General features: G+C 34.2%; 1 protein-coding gene across 1 annotated transcript; it reads left to right on the top strand.

Moving 5' to 3' along the window:
* Positions 1-12,973: 12,973 nt before the first annotated feature.
* On the top strand, positions 12,974-13,906 carry LOC126493485 (olfactory receptor 145-like). Its single transcript, XM_050130501.1, has one exon. The coding sequence runs from the start codon at positions 12,974-12,976 to the stop codon at positions 13,904-13,906; it is 933 nt and encodes a 310-aa protein (XP_049986458.1).
* Positions 13,907-14,826: the final 920 nt, after the last annotated feature.

The raw sequence follows: 14,826 nt of genomic DNA on the forward strand, positions 1-14,826 counted from the left end.
ACACTTGGGAGACAGATGCAGGTGGATCTCTATGAGTTTATTGCCAGCCTGGTCTATAAGAGCTAGTTCCAGGTCAGGCTCTAACAACAAAGAAACCCTGTCTTGGGAAAAATTATATTTTTTATTTTAAATACTCCTAATCTATTAATTCTTTAACTTTAAAATTTAAAACTACAAATAATATTAAGAACAATAAGTAGAAGAAACTGTCACTGCTGAAGTATCATAATTGAATGCAAACTCTCACTGTGTCCACACAACAGGAACCCAACACGTATGTAGAAACAAACCTTCTTCTGGTCAACATTTATTCAGTGCAACTTTAACAACTTTGTTTCTCAAACTATTGATTAAGGGTTTCATCGTCAATGGGAGACACAGTGATTGGCTCACCAGTGGGTACACAACAGGAAACTATGCTGCCCTTTCTTCCAGCATACCACTTTCCTATGTGTACATTGGCCATTTGCAGTGTCTTCCATAGTGTGTGTTTTGAGACATTTTCCTACTCATTCAATAATATTAAATGGTCTTTAATTGTAGCTGAAATTTTTTGTTATTTATGTAATCTGCATATGGCTTTTTTGGTGTGTGTCTTGAACACATTCCTCCAGTTTGATGCACCTAAAATGTTTTATTTATATAAAGTACTCACTTTAATAATTTTATTTTCTTTATTTTTCTTCTATATTTAATGTTTTCTGAAAAATGACTCAGTTTACACAACCTATTTTCTAAATATTTATGCTTTGATTTTTGTATATGATTTTGGTTCAATTTTAGAGCAGTCAACTCTTTGACATGCTTTTCTTTGAAGATATTGCTGATTTCAGGAAAATTATTTTAAAATACTTTCTTTTTATGAGATTAGTATGACACTTTGTTGTAAATCAATGAAATACCTATATGAATATCTGAGTATTCTATTTGACCTTATGGTTTCGTGTATTTTTACAATAAAATCATTATGTTGTGATTATCTTATGCTCATTTAGAAGCTATTCATATAAATGCCATAAGTCAGTTTTGCTTAGAAATAGAATAAAAGAAATGATCACAGTTCTGAGATAGTTAAGCAGCAATTGTCTGAAACAGGAAATGCAGTGGGGCAGAATCTGTGGGGAAAACCTCAGAAAAGAGAAAAATCTGATATGTAAAAGAGACAAGAAGGAATTATGTGAGAAAAATTCACAATGAGGGCAGTTCTAAAAGCCATTAGGAGGATCATGGGAAGGCTCCAAAAAAGCATTTCCTGTTAGAAGGGACTCAGTGTTGGAGAAATTGGCCAGCCTTAGTCCATACAAGTAACTGAACTAATTCATTTGAGTAAGACTGTGTGTGTGTGTGTGTGTGTGTGTGTGTGTTGCGATGCTTTTGAGATATAACATGCCAGTGCTGAGTATTAGTAAATATATTAGGACATACAATTTTCAAAATGTATTCTTTGGTAATCATTCAGTATGTGTGGCACACATCATCATTTTAAAAAAGAAACCGTCTCTCCGTCCTGGATGCTGCTACATTCTTGATGTGAGGAATTCCTAGATTGAAGGAAAGAAGATTCTACATCTGCCAGACTTCATCCTACCAGAGGAAAGAAGAACTGAGAATCAAATAAGGTACAATTGGGCAGTAGAGGAGAAGACCAACTTCAATTTCTTGCTATTGAATATAATAACTCCCATTGTTAACCTACATGACTGAGTGGGATAGATTGAGACCAGAGGAACTTACCCTCTGTTCTCTCTAACAACTCAGCACTGATTCCTGATTAGTCTCCCCTCCTCTAATCTGGAAGAACTCATTTTAGAAGTGTCAGAAGTAAACTGACATAATCAATGAATCTTCTTTCCTTCAATATGGAAATTCCTCACAATCAGATATTCCAGGACTCACTATCAGATGTAGCTCAAAATTGTACTTGTGAATCTACCAATGGGATATGAAGAGAAGCAAAATACCAGACCTCAGTCATCACGTCCTAGAACACAGTGCTTCAGACTTTTCAGTCTTTCAGACCTCATTAGAAATTGAGAAATGCATGGCACCAATCTTCTCTAAGATGTGCAAACAGTTATTCTTTTGTTTATGCACCATTTCCTGATATTAAAGGTGAACTACTCAACAGGAGTCAAACAATCCGCAGGGTATACAATACGAAGTCTCTAAAGTCATCCATAAATTTTTACCTAGACTTGTTTTCATCAGTATTCAGTAGGTTAGAATTCTACTCTATTACTCTTAGTGAATTAAGTAATAATTTATAATCTTTTATATCAATCGTAATATCCTGAGTACCATTAAGTATTCAATAATAAACCACAATTAGTTTACAAAATAGTGGGCTTTGTATGAATTTCTACATATAAATGTAATGTTCTTTTATCTCACCTCCTTTCTCCATTCCCTCCCCGTTTCACTTTCTACATACATAGTAGTTTCCTCTTTTCATTTATTCTCTAGCCATAATCTCCATGTGAACAGAAGATATGTCAATTGCTTTGTGAATGTGACCTAATTCACTTAATATGTTGACCATTTATTCCGTCCATTATTTTTACAAAGGAAATTCTATTATACCTTAAAATTGAATAAATTTTTCCTTGTACAATACCCCAATATTTGAGATAGCATCTCACAGTGTCACTGAGGCTGACTTGAAATGGGTTATTTAGTGAAAGCCAGCACTGACCTCTCAATCCTCCCACCTGATCTACCCAAATGAAGAGGTAACAAGCATCTACCTCCATGCCTAGCTCATTTCTGGTCCACAGATTAACATATAGATTAATTCTATGACATGGTTTTATGAATTTTGTAACAATATTCTCTATATCTTATGAAAGTGACTTTGACTTTGGGGAACACATTCTCTGTAAGATATTTTTTATCTCTTTTGTAAGTTCATATTTATTTTTAGTTCATTTAGAGCCTTCCTATGTTGATTTTCATAGTGAGTGCATTAATTTATATCCCACAAACATAGAAACAGGTTACTTTGCTCACATGTACTCACTAATATAATAAAGTGAGTATGTTTCTTTCTTTGATAGTGATGTTTCTGGCTATGGTTAGTAAGAGTCTTGATGTAATTCTGATTTACAATTCCTCATGCCTGTGAATTCTATTTTTAAAAGATTTTAATGATTATTTGTAGCTGATATTTTGAGAATTTTCTGATTATACTGTTTGCCCATTTCCGGACTGTATTTTTTGCATTTTTGGCACATAACCTTCGAGTGATTTTTGTATTCTAGATAGAACACTTTTATCAAATAAAAAATATCAAATACCTTCTTCTATTCTAGAAGTTGTTTTTAACAATCTAAAATTCTATATATAATATATATTAGTATAAGTATATATTAACACACACATATATGAATGCTTTAACATCTTTCAGTAATTTAACTCTAACTTGTTTTCTCTCTCAAAATATCTTTTCTTTTTAATGATTAAATCCAGATATGAAAGGAAAAAATATGCATAGCCAATGATTTCTATGTAGAAGCCACAAGATGTTTCAGGTGATGAGGACAGTTGTTGCTGAACCTGAAAACCCGAGTTAATATGTGGAAAATACGGGGTGGAATGAGAGAACTAACTGCGGCAAGTTATTTCCCCCACCTTAACAATATTAGAATAGATTAATTTCTCATAACATATCCTGGTTACAGTTTTTTATCCTTCTTTTTCTCCCAGCTCATTTCTACTTCATCTCCTATCCACATAAATTTCTTTTTAGTCATTCAGTGAAGGAACATGCTTCTCAAAAAAACACCCCAAAATATAATAATAATAATAATAATAATAATAATAATAATAATAATAATAATAATAAGAAATAACAACAACAACAGCAATCATTATCACCATCACATTGACATTAAGCAAGGAAAGCCAACCAAAGAAAAAGACCTGAGATAAGGCATAAAAGTTAGAGACCCACTCCCACTCACTCCCACACTAAGGATTTCGATAAAAATACTAACCTCAAGCTAGGTGGTGGTGGCACACAACTGTAATTCCAGCCCTTGAGAGGCAGGGGCAGGTGGATCTCTGTAAGTTTGAGGTCAGCGTGGTCTACAAGAGCTACTTCCAGCACAAGCTCCAACATATTTAGATTATCACTTATATGTATATGTATGCATATGTATAAGTATGTATATGTAGCATACATGTGTATGTATATATGTGTGTGTGTAAGTTTATACTCTGTTGGGCTTCCATACTATCCCTCAAATACCCATTTATCTTATTTTTCTCTTCATGTATTCTCTCCCACAACTGCCAACTCCTCTCTTTCTAGCCCTTCTCTGTACATTCATGTCATCTATTCTATTTCCATATTTTAACACAATCTATAGGTAAGTATGAACATTTTCTCGTGAGATATTTTTAGCCTCTTTTTCTCCATTTTTTGTTTATTCTATGTTCCAGTACCAGGCCTATTGTTTTGATGTTTTTAACTATTTCTTTAATGGTAAGGACATAACTTTATTTTAGTTCTGTAACTTTTACAACTTCTTTATTTTTTCTTTATCTTTTGTTTTTCTGAAGAGCTTTTCCCAGTATTTCAATGTTTTATTTAGTACTCATCCAGGAATCCTACACTAGTTCTGGGAATGTAAATACAAATCCTTATATTTTGCTTGCAATATTTGAATTATATTTACTTTTTATATAAAATATCATTTTAACCATTTATTATATCTGCCATTGATATTGAATGTCTTAATAACCCTATACCACTTCATAGCTACGTATGACAGTCTTTCAATTTTGTCTCGTTTACATATTCAACTCCCAAGTGTTCTTTCCCTCAAGTAAAGACAACCTCTAGTCTATTATTTGTCTTTCCCTTGGTTAGTGTCTACTATGAATACTTCATATAATTTGCTGTTCAGTATATTTATTATTTTATATTTGACAGTTTTATATATGTATATAACATATTCTGATCACTTTATTCCTCAATCCTTCCATATATCCTTTAATGCTCCCCCAGTCTGTCTCTTCCTTTCCTTTTGCAAAATACCCATCCATATTCATATCTCTATTTTTTGGTTTCTGATTTTGCTTTGTGACTCACTGGGTTTAATCAGGGTCACATGTGAGCATAGATGTGACTCTATACACTGGAGCATACATAATTCCTCTACCCAGCACTCATAGGGATTCACAGGGACTGAATCAACAATTAGGAATACTGCATGGGTCTGACATACATCCTCTGCATATATATTATTGTTGTATTGCTATGGGACTACCAACAGTGGGAGTGGGGACTGTCTCTGACTCTTTGGACTGCTTTGAGGACCCTTTTTCTCTTACCAGGTTGCCTGATTCAGTCTAAATATGATATCTGCCTAGTTTTAATATAACTTGATATCCCATGAATGAATGATTTGGGATTTCCATTTTATAAAGAGAAAGGAGGGGGATAGGATCTGGGGGAGAGAAAATGTGTGGGACAGGGAACTGGGAGGAAAGAAGAGGGGAAACTGGTTAGGAAACAGTCTAAGAGAGAAAAAATAAATAAAATAAAAAACAAAACAGCAAATAAAAACCCACAAAAATTTAAAGAATGCTGTATAACCAGTGAGACTTTGTAGGTAAAACCTAATTTCTTTCTTGTGAGTTGTCATCAATTGTAGATATATTCTGATTTGGAAATGGGAACTTGTGTCTATTTCTTTCAGTTTTGAGACACCAACTGGTGCAAATGCATTAAGGCCCTATACATGCTCATATGTGCATTGATACTACTGATTTGGGAAGAACTTATTTTATTGATGTTTTCTCATCTTTTTCTTATTTTTTTTTCTTTTCTGTAGGGTTTTCTGAGGACTGAGAGGAGAGAATTTATGAAAACACTGAAAGAGACTTGGCTATTTCAAGGTCATTCAATTTTTGCACCTTGTCCATCCCTGAGTCCTAATTTGTTCCCTATTTAGTGGTCCCCTTAAAACCTCATTGGCCCATAAATCAATTAGATATAACTCGTTCGAGGAAATGGAATCGTATTTGATGAGAGATGTACAATAGTGGCTCTGCTTCCCTGTTACATGGTGATTCTGTTTAGATTACCTTCATGCTCTCTCTCTCTCTCTCTCTCTCTCTCTCTCTCTCTCTCTCACACACACACACACACACACTTCAAATGGTCCTTAGTTTTAGGTGTTCCTCCTCTCCGACTACCGCTCCCCATTTGGCCCTCCAGTTCCAGTACTCTCTCATCCATTCATAATTATCTATTCTATTTCCCTTTCCAAGGTTGGTACAATCCTGTTTCAAAACCTCTATTTTCATATAGATTATAGATTTTTTTATTCAGGTTTAACAACAAAAACTGACATATTACTGAATATACACCATGAAGTATTTTGAAGTCCAAGTTACTTCACTCAGTATTATCATCAGGCTACAGAATGGGAAATATTTTTTACCAGCTTCATGTGTAATAGAGACCACATCTTTTATAAAATTTTTTATAAAACCCAGGAAAACCAGTCCATATATGGCACCACACAAAGTGGGCTGGGCCCTCCTCCATCAATTACTAATTAATAAAATGCCATATAGCAAGACCTTACAGAAGTGTTACTGCTTTTAATTGATAATTTTAAAATAATTTTAGCTTGTGCCAAGGTGACACAAAACTAGCCAGCACAGAATTTACTTTTAGTGTGTTTTTCATTTGCATAAAGGAAGACAGCTGTTTGTTAACTTTATGTTTTAAAACTTTATTGGTACTATTATAAGCTCTATATGTTTTCTTGTGGGTTCATTACACTGTCTTATCTGTGAACTGTTATCTGTGAACAGGTAGAGATGACTTCTTCATTTCCTGTTTACATAACTTTTACTTTTATTCTTTCTTGCCTTACTGCTATTTCTAAAATTTGAAGAATTACGTTAAACAGGAATCAAAAGTAGACACCCTTATCTCATTGATGATCTGAGTGGAATGCTTTAAGAATTTCTCATATAAGACAATGTTGGCTTTAAACTGGTCATACATAGATGTTATTATGTTGAGGCATGGTCCATCCACCATTTGTTTTTTCATGACTTCTCTCTTTATTACCTACCCTCCCTCTACCACACACCTACCCTCTGCCACAGTGCTGTCCCTCTCTATTACCTCTTCAGAAAAGTATATGCCTCCAAGACACTACACAGAAATGTAACAAAACAAGTTCCAATATGACAAGGCAGAAAGCCCTTATATTAAAGATGAACAACACAGTCCAGAGAGGAAAAAGAATGTTAATAGCAGAAAAAAGCATGAGAGAAATCCTGCTCACACTGTTAGGAGCCCCACAGAAATGTCAAGAAATAACATCCGTAACATATAGGCTTTGGATCTGGTACAGAACCCTGCAGGCCCAGTGCTTGCCACTTCAGTCTCTGTGAACCCATGCAAACCATGCTTTATTGATTCAGTAGGTCATATTCTCCTGGTGACCTCCATTCCCTCTGACTATTATAGTCTTTTCTACCCCTCTTCTTTGAGGTTCCTGGATCTCCAAGGGCAGATACCAATGGAGACCTCCGATTTAGATTCTCTAGGGAAGGTCTGACTGTGGGTCTCTTCTGCACCTGTCATTATCTTATTTCTGAGGAAGCCACTCTGGTGACTTCTAGACAAGACATCAATCTATGTATATAGCTGAATATCATTAGTTATCATTTCATTGATTTTTTTTCCCCAGTCATGTTTGGTTCTACCCTAAGTCTCCAGACTACCCAGTCTCTGGTTCCCGACTTTCTGAGTAGTGGAGCATTGGCTCTTTCTTGATGCCTAGGTCTCAAGTTAAAACAAACATTGATCACACACAAGTTTGTGTGACCATTGACCCAAAACAGCATACATAAAGACAGATTGTAGGTGAGGAGCTTTGAAGCTGGTTTCCATAGCCAGCAAAATAACCTCTTGTGCCAAAGAGACTAGAAAGTAGGAGGTGAAGACCTCACGTCTGTACTAGATGAGACTTTCTATGTTCAATGAAGTGTAATGAAGTTTTCCTTGTCAGTAGGACCCCAATATCAGTTTTCAAAAACCTTATTTCTTAGCATCAGTCTTGATTGTTTAGGGATCACAACAGGATCTCCTTGGTGAAATTTTATTTGAAATTTTTGCGTCTACATTCAACAGATCTTGATTCCATCATTTTTATTTGTTTTGTTATGATATTATTTTCCACTCTTAATAGTTCTGGCATTCCAAAACAGTAACAACAACATTACCCAAATTTTTCCATAAAATTGTACAGAAAGAAATGATACATGTATATTGCTGGAGGCTTTGCTTCTTAATTATTCTCTTCTAAAAATTTTGGTTCTTTTGTTTCCCATTTAATTTCTTTCTATATTCTGCTAAATATTCTTTAAATATTTTTCAGTGAACTGTATGCTACACAGGATCATATTGTTTAGTGAACCAATAATTATTAAATGTTTAAAAGTTTATGCATGCTTTTCTATGTGTTTTCTTATCGTGGTACTCAATAAAGGCATTTTTAGGTCATCCTAGTCAAATTTTTAAGAAATTTCATCTTTCATAACACAGTTTATTCAAGCTAGTATCTAATTTTATTTTTGACAAGAACATGCTGTTTGATGCAACATTCTGCTATTCTACTGTAATGTTTTCTAATTTCATTCTATTGCATGATCTTCCCATTCTTAAAGTGCTTTACTGATGATTCTATTGTTTTATTTATTTTTGTCTCCTCTCAATTCAGGCTTCTAAATATTTTCCTGATATTTACATTTTTCACCATTGTTTTGTTATATATGTATAATATTTTAACTTTTTTTTGTTTTTGTTTTTTTGTTTGTTTGTTTGTTTGTTTGTTTTTCGAGACAGGGTTTCTCTGTAGCTTTGGAGCCTGTCCTGAAACTAGCCATTGTAGACCAGGTTGGCCTCAAATTACCAGAGATCCACCTCCTCTGTCTCCCGAGTGCTAGGATTAAAGACGTGTTTTGCCACCATCCAGAAATAATTTTATAACTTCTTAATGAGTTATTAAAGTTGTCACTGTGTGATTTCTCAGTCCTTCAATAAACTCTTTCATTTACAGTCTACTTATTGAGCTGTACTTGTAGTGTTTCAGCTCTGTTTTTACTTTCATTCTCTATGTGTTCTTAAAATTGAAGTGCATCTTATTTACACCGAATATAAAATTTTGGTCATGGTATTGAATCTAACTTTTTTTTGAGGCCTCAATGAATCTTATTTAGTATTTTTGAAATGGATTATATGACTATTATTAATATTTAACTATCTCATTTTTTGTATTATTTTATTTCATATATTCTGATTTCTTTCTCTGTTGATTTTCTGATGTCATGTAGTTTGAAACTCTGGTCTCAGTTAAGTAGGTACTATTTATCTTTTTTGTTATTACAATGAGGTTTAATAATCTATCATAGAAGCATCTGCTTCAATAATAAAAATCTTACTTTTGACTGCATTTAAACTGAGAACGATTGTGGCGCTTAAGAGGAAGCCAAAGAAAGTACTCAGAAGAAGTTCATTAAATAATTAAATTTACACATTGAAACTTCACAAATTGTTCATAAAGCCACTGACACTTGATGTGGTGTGCCAGATGCTGAAATAAAATTGACTTTAAAATGGTTAAATCCATATGGTGAACCATTGGAAAAAAAAAGAATTTATTGTTTTGTGTTGAGTGCACAAATCATTATGAAAGAGACTATGAATCATAGAATGGCCAATATATAACATTCTTTCCCTTCTGTGTTTTCACTGTCTTTGTATTTTTAAGTGGTAGGCTTTCATGTTCATGCTGCGTGTGTTCTAGAACCAGACGTATTTTTAGTCTATGTAAGTACAGCTTATTTGGAGTTTATGTACACTTATATTTATACCAAAACATCTTTACAATCAGCAATCATGATCTATGGTTCACTAAGTGCAAATTACACATTGTCTGGACAGATATACTCTTGAAATACCTCTTCTACTATATAGACAACAACTGGAATCAGCTTTAACTTTTAATTTAGTTCTTCTCACTTGAGTTTGGAGTACATTTTATCATTATCTAACCCAAGATGTGATGGAAGCTTCTAATGTGACTGGAATTGAAATGCCACCTGGAAGCACTACAGAAACCTGCCACTATCTCTGGCCTAGTGTAACTTTTAATAGATTTAATAGGATATGCTATGATATTGAAAAACCATAGAAGCCTTTATGTAGTTTTTGGCATCTATGAACATTCAGATTTAGAAACAAAAAACAGATCAAGGTCACATGATAGAGTGACAATAAACCAAATACTGCTTCATCTGACACTAACACTCTATTACAAATATATGTCCAAATTAATCTCACCAAAAACATAAAAAAAGGCTATACACTATTTCAGAAAATTATGCTTAAGTATAATGAAAAACTGAAGTTTGTACATTTCCAGCATATATTCTGGGCCCAGTAATCTCAGCAACAGTAATACCCTAGTCTACACATGAAAGTTAAAATCAGTTTAATTTATTTTTAATATATGAAGAATTAATATGGACAAAATACTTTCATAAATTTATGACTACTGTACTTACAGGTGATATCTTACTATTTTTAGCTTAGTGGGCTTTACTTTTTCAGCTTTCCTTTTCCTTTCCTTTAAAAATTCCACAAATATATGATGAAGCATATATTTTATTTATCTTCCCTGTTTTTTGATAAGTAGATACTGGGAAGAAATATGGTAACTCAATGTCCCCACCTGTTGTGTTAAGGATTCAAATTAAGAGTCTCTACCTCTCTTACTTATGTAACTTTTAAAGAAAACTATAAAAATAGTGTTCTAAATTGTTAAATACTGTGTTCAATAGTAAGAGAGTTTGATAATGATGTGATAATCTCGGGAAATGTTAAAAGGAGAATATATGGAACATATAAAAAATTGATTTCAGGGGGATAGGGAAAGTAATTTTTGTTTGAACTCTGTTACGATAACAATGATGAATTAGGATCAGTGTCCACATCAGCAAACAAACTAATACAAATAAAATGATTCAAGGAAATTTTAAATGAAGGATTACTATACCCCCCTGAACAACTTTTATGAAATAATAAGAAAACCATTGGGTCACTTCCATGAAACTTGACTGTGTCAGTGTGGGATAATAAAGAGAAACAAACCACGAATTTCTGTGAAGAAGCTAATTAGGAGAATGGAGTTGAAGTACGGAGGATACATACTCCCAAAAGACCCAGGAAGGCATTTGAATCTGTTGATTCTCCAATGCACTAAGGACTGAATTAAATGGAATCTCAAAGGCACCAAAGATTCATATTGATCTAGCATGGACAACCTATCACTTCAGTCCTTTTTTTATAGTTGTCTTGAGTCCCTTCAAGGAACCTAAGAGAGTTGCTGGTGTTCTCTGAGTACATTATGAAATGAAACCCGTAAGAAAATGGAGTTTAACGTGGCAGATGTGTTTTAAAAAATTGTTTTTTTTTTACTGCTGTTGTTTTATTTGATTAAGAATTAGTATTACAATCTGTGGGCAATAATTCAGAAAAGTGTCTGAAAAATGCCTGAAAATAACTTTGGCCCAGCATTCTCATAAAATCAAAACAAACAAAGACTCAGGATCTGGTACTGACTTTCCAAGGCAAAAAGAGAAAGTAATAATGACATTGAGTCCATATTTTTTCTCTTCCAAATAGGGTAAGATTTAAAATCTATTCACAATAACATTTTATATTTTATTCAGTATATTTGTTAAGTTGCTACTAATGTGAAAAATAGTATATATGACATATAATTCTTGGTGTTTTGACAAAGAAGTGCATTGTTGAAATGACCCACTGCTTAAGTTAATTCATCAGTGCCATTTTTATGTTTCTGTGACTTGTGGAGACAGATGTGTATTTAAAAGCTGACAATATAATGTAATTTAAAGCAAATATAGATATAAAATACTTGTTTATCATTGCTGAACATTTGAAATCAAGACCCTCTTTTTGTTTCATACTTGAGCATTCTTTAACTTGGTTTAGTGTCAGCTGTTTTACATTTCTATGGCTTCTAACAGCTAACATCTGTCTATCTCCTCATGTGAGTATGAGGATTGCAAATTTCACACGCAGGGAAAATTATGAAAGTTTTCCCCTGGAGTGTGTTGCCTTTTCTGTTCACAGTAGATACAGATTCAGACTGCTACAAGAATCCATGCTGTATCCGTTTCTTCTTTCTACTTACAGAATGCTTATGATTTAAGTGAAATTCAAAGAATGTGTGAAAAGGGTGAATTGCCACTATCCAGAGAGCCAGTGAACGTTTAAGTTGCATTGTCTTATTTAGCAACCTAACTCTCCATTACAGATCTAAAATCCCTCCAGAGCTTAAATGTTCCTATTTTTAGATTCTGGTTCTTTTGCTTTGTGTGGAAACAATTCTCATGATTTGCCCTTCACAGAGAACAAATTAGGTTACTATTCCTTTCCTCTATATCCCAAATGAATTAGGAGTAAAGGAGGAGAAGAGAGGTGGGCAAATTTATTCTGTTCCATTCCACTATGCTTTTTATCTTGACTTTTTTTTTAGCAATCATTTTATAACAAGAATACATAGATCAGTTGTGCAACAGACTACTTGTGATATTGTGTGTGTGTGACTTGAATGTTTGTCTGCAATTATAGATGGGGCAGTGTCACTATGTAACTCAGTAGAACAAGATGACTTTACCATCACACAGGTTTATCTGCCTTTGTTTCCCAAATACTACATTTGAAAGCAGGCATTTTACATATTTACTAGGGAAGAATGCCACTTTATAAAATGGTAACATCAAAGGCAGGCACACTGTTTCAAAGTGCTTCAGTGCATCCCCAGCACATTCTTCAAGATTAACAGGTAGCTGTCAGTTGTGCTTTTTCCTATAACTTTTCCTTTTATGTCTTCCCAGATTTTCTTGGAGAGCAATGACTGTGGCAAATGGCACTTTGGTGATGGATTTCATTCTCTTGGGGATAACTGAAGATCCTGGTCTCCAAGTCCCCCTCTTCTTCATCTTTCTAGTAATATATATGGTAACTACATTAGGAAATATGACTTTGATCATTCTAATAGTGTTAAATTCTCACCTTCACACCCCAATGTACTTTTTCCTCTTTAACTTGTCCCTCATAGACCTCTGTTATTCTTCAGTGATTACACCCAAAATACTGATGAACTTCTTACTGGAGAAGAATGTTATCTCTTACACAGGGTGCATGACCCAGCTCTACTTGTTCTGCTTTTTTGGCAGTTCTGAATGTTACACACTGACAGTAATGGCCTATGATCGTTATGTGGCTATTTGTAATCCACTCTTGTATAACGTTGCTATGTCCCCTAAGGTGTGTTTCTATCTTATGCTTGGTTCATATTTGATGGGACTTTCTAGTGCCACAATTCACACTGTTTTCATTCTACGACTGACCTTCTGTGACGGAAACACCATCAACCACTACTTCTGTGACCTCCTCCCTTTGATACAGCTCTCCTGTACAAGTACTTATGACAATGAGATAGAGCTGTTCATTGTAGCAGGAAAGGACATTGTTGTTCCAACCTCCATCATTCTTACTTCCTATGGCTTTATTCTTTGTACTATATTCCAAGTAAGGTCCACTGAGAGCAAGAACAAAGCGTTCAGAACATGCAGTTCCCATTTATTTGCTGTTTCTCTGTTTTTCGGATCAAGCACATTTATGTATCTTCAACCCTCATCACCTGGATCTATGAATGAGGGGAAAATTTCTTCCATCTTTTATACTATCCTGGTTCCCATGATGAATCCCTTAATCTACAGCTTTAGAAACAGAGATGTTAAATCTGCCCTGAGAAGAACCCTGAGTAAGACAATATATTGATCAGAATTAGATATAATCTTTGTCTGTAGTTAAATTTCAGGGAAATTATCAGTGCCTAGGGATTTTTGAGTGCAGCCTTCTTGTCACATTTATTTCTTCCATGGGTTCATAAGAGTGAACTTACATTATTTTCATGTTCTTCATATTTAAAGTTTGCTTTATTGATTATCATTACATACATTATCCTATAGTATAAAGAATTCTATCATATCTTTGAAAACAATGCTATATCGAGAATATGGATTTGAGGTTCAAAAGTCATGTCTGTCACCTGAAATAAAATATTAATCCTACACATTCTCTATTCAACAGTTCATTTAGTTAGCAGCTTGATCTCACATATTGAGAATATTTTTTAAAAGCAGATAGCTAAGTTTGTGGCACTGGTTTGTCAGAGATTTCATGGTAGTCTTGTCTATTTTCATTGTGTGAATGGCAATATAGAAGATATGAAGAATATATAATTATATTGAAATTGCCACAAATGACAGTTATATTAGAATTTATATCTGATAAGTTTATAAGGAAATAGTCACAACCTGCCTAATTGGGAATACTAAAGAGGTAGGTACAGAATAATTAGGTGTTGCAGGCCACACTTTGAATGCATTTTTTTACTCTTTTTTAATTTTTTATTTATTTATTAATTTATTAAAGATTTCTGTTTCTTCCCCACCACCGCCTCCCCTTTCCCTCACCCCCCCCCCAGTCAAGTCCCCCTCCCTCGTCAGCCCAAAGAGCAATCAGGGTTCCCTGCCCTGTGGGAAATCCAAGGGCCACCCACCTCCATCCAGGTCTAGTAAGGTGAGCATCCACGAACCTGCCTAGTCTCCCACGAAACCAATAGGTACCTCTTTTGCTATCAGAGTAGTGAAAAATAAACCCAAGTAAATATTTATTTCTCTAGGAATCTCTTGCTG

This window comes from Alexandromys fortis, unplaced genomic scaffold, assembly GCF_014885135.2.
Source record: "Alexandromys fortis isolate MF-2015 unplaced genomic scaffold, M_Fortis_MF-2015_v1.1 scaffold_335, whole genome shotgun sequence".
NCBI classification, from domain to species: Eukaryota; Metazoa; Chordata; class Mammalia; order Rodentia; family Cricetidae; genus Alexandromys; species Alexandromys fortis.

Bases quoted from the DNA above. Each gene is read 5' to 3' on its own strand.
- LOC126493485 (XM_050130501.1), top strand. From the start codon at position 12,974: ATGACTGTGGCAAATGGCACTTTGGTGATGGATTTCATTCTCTTGGGG.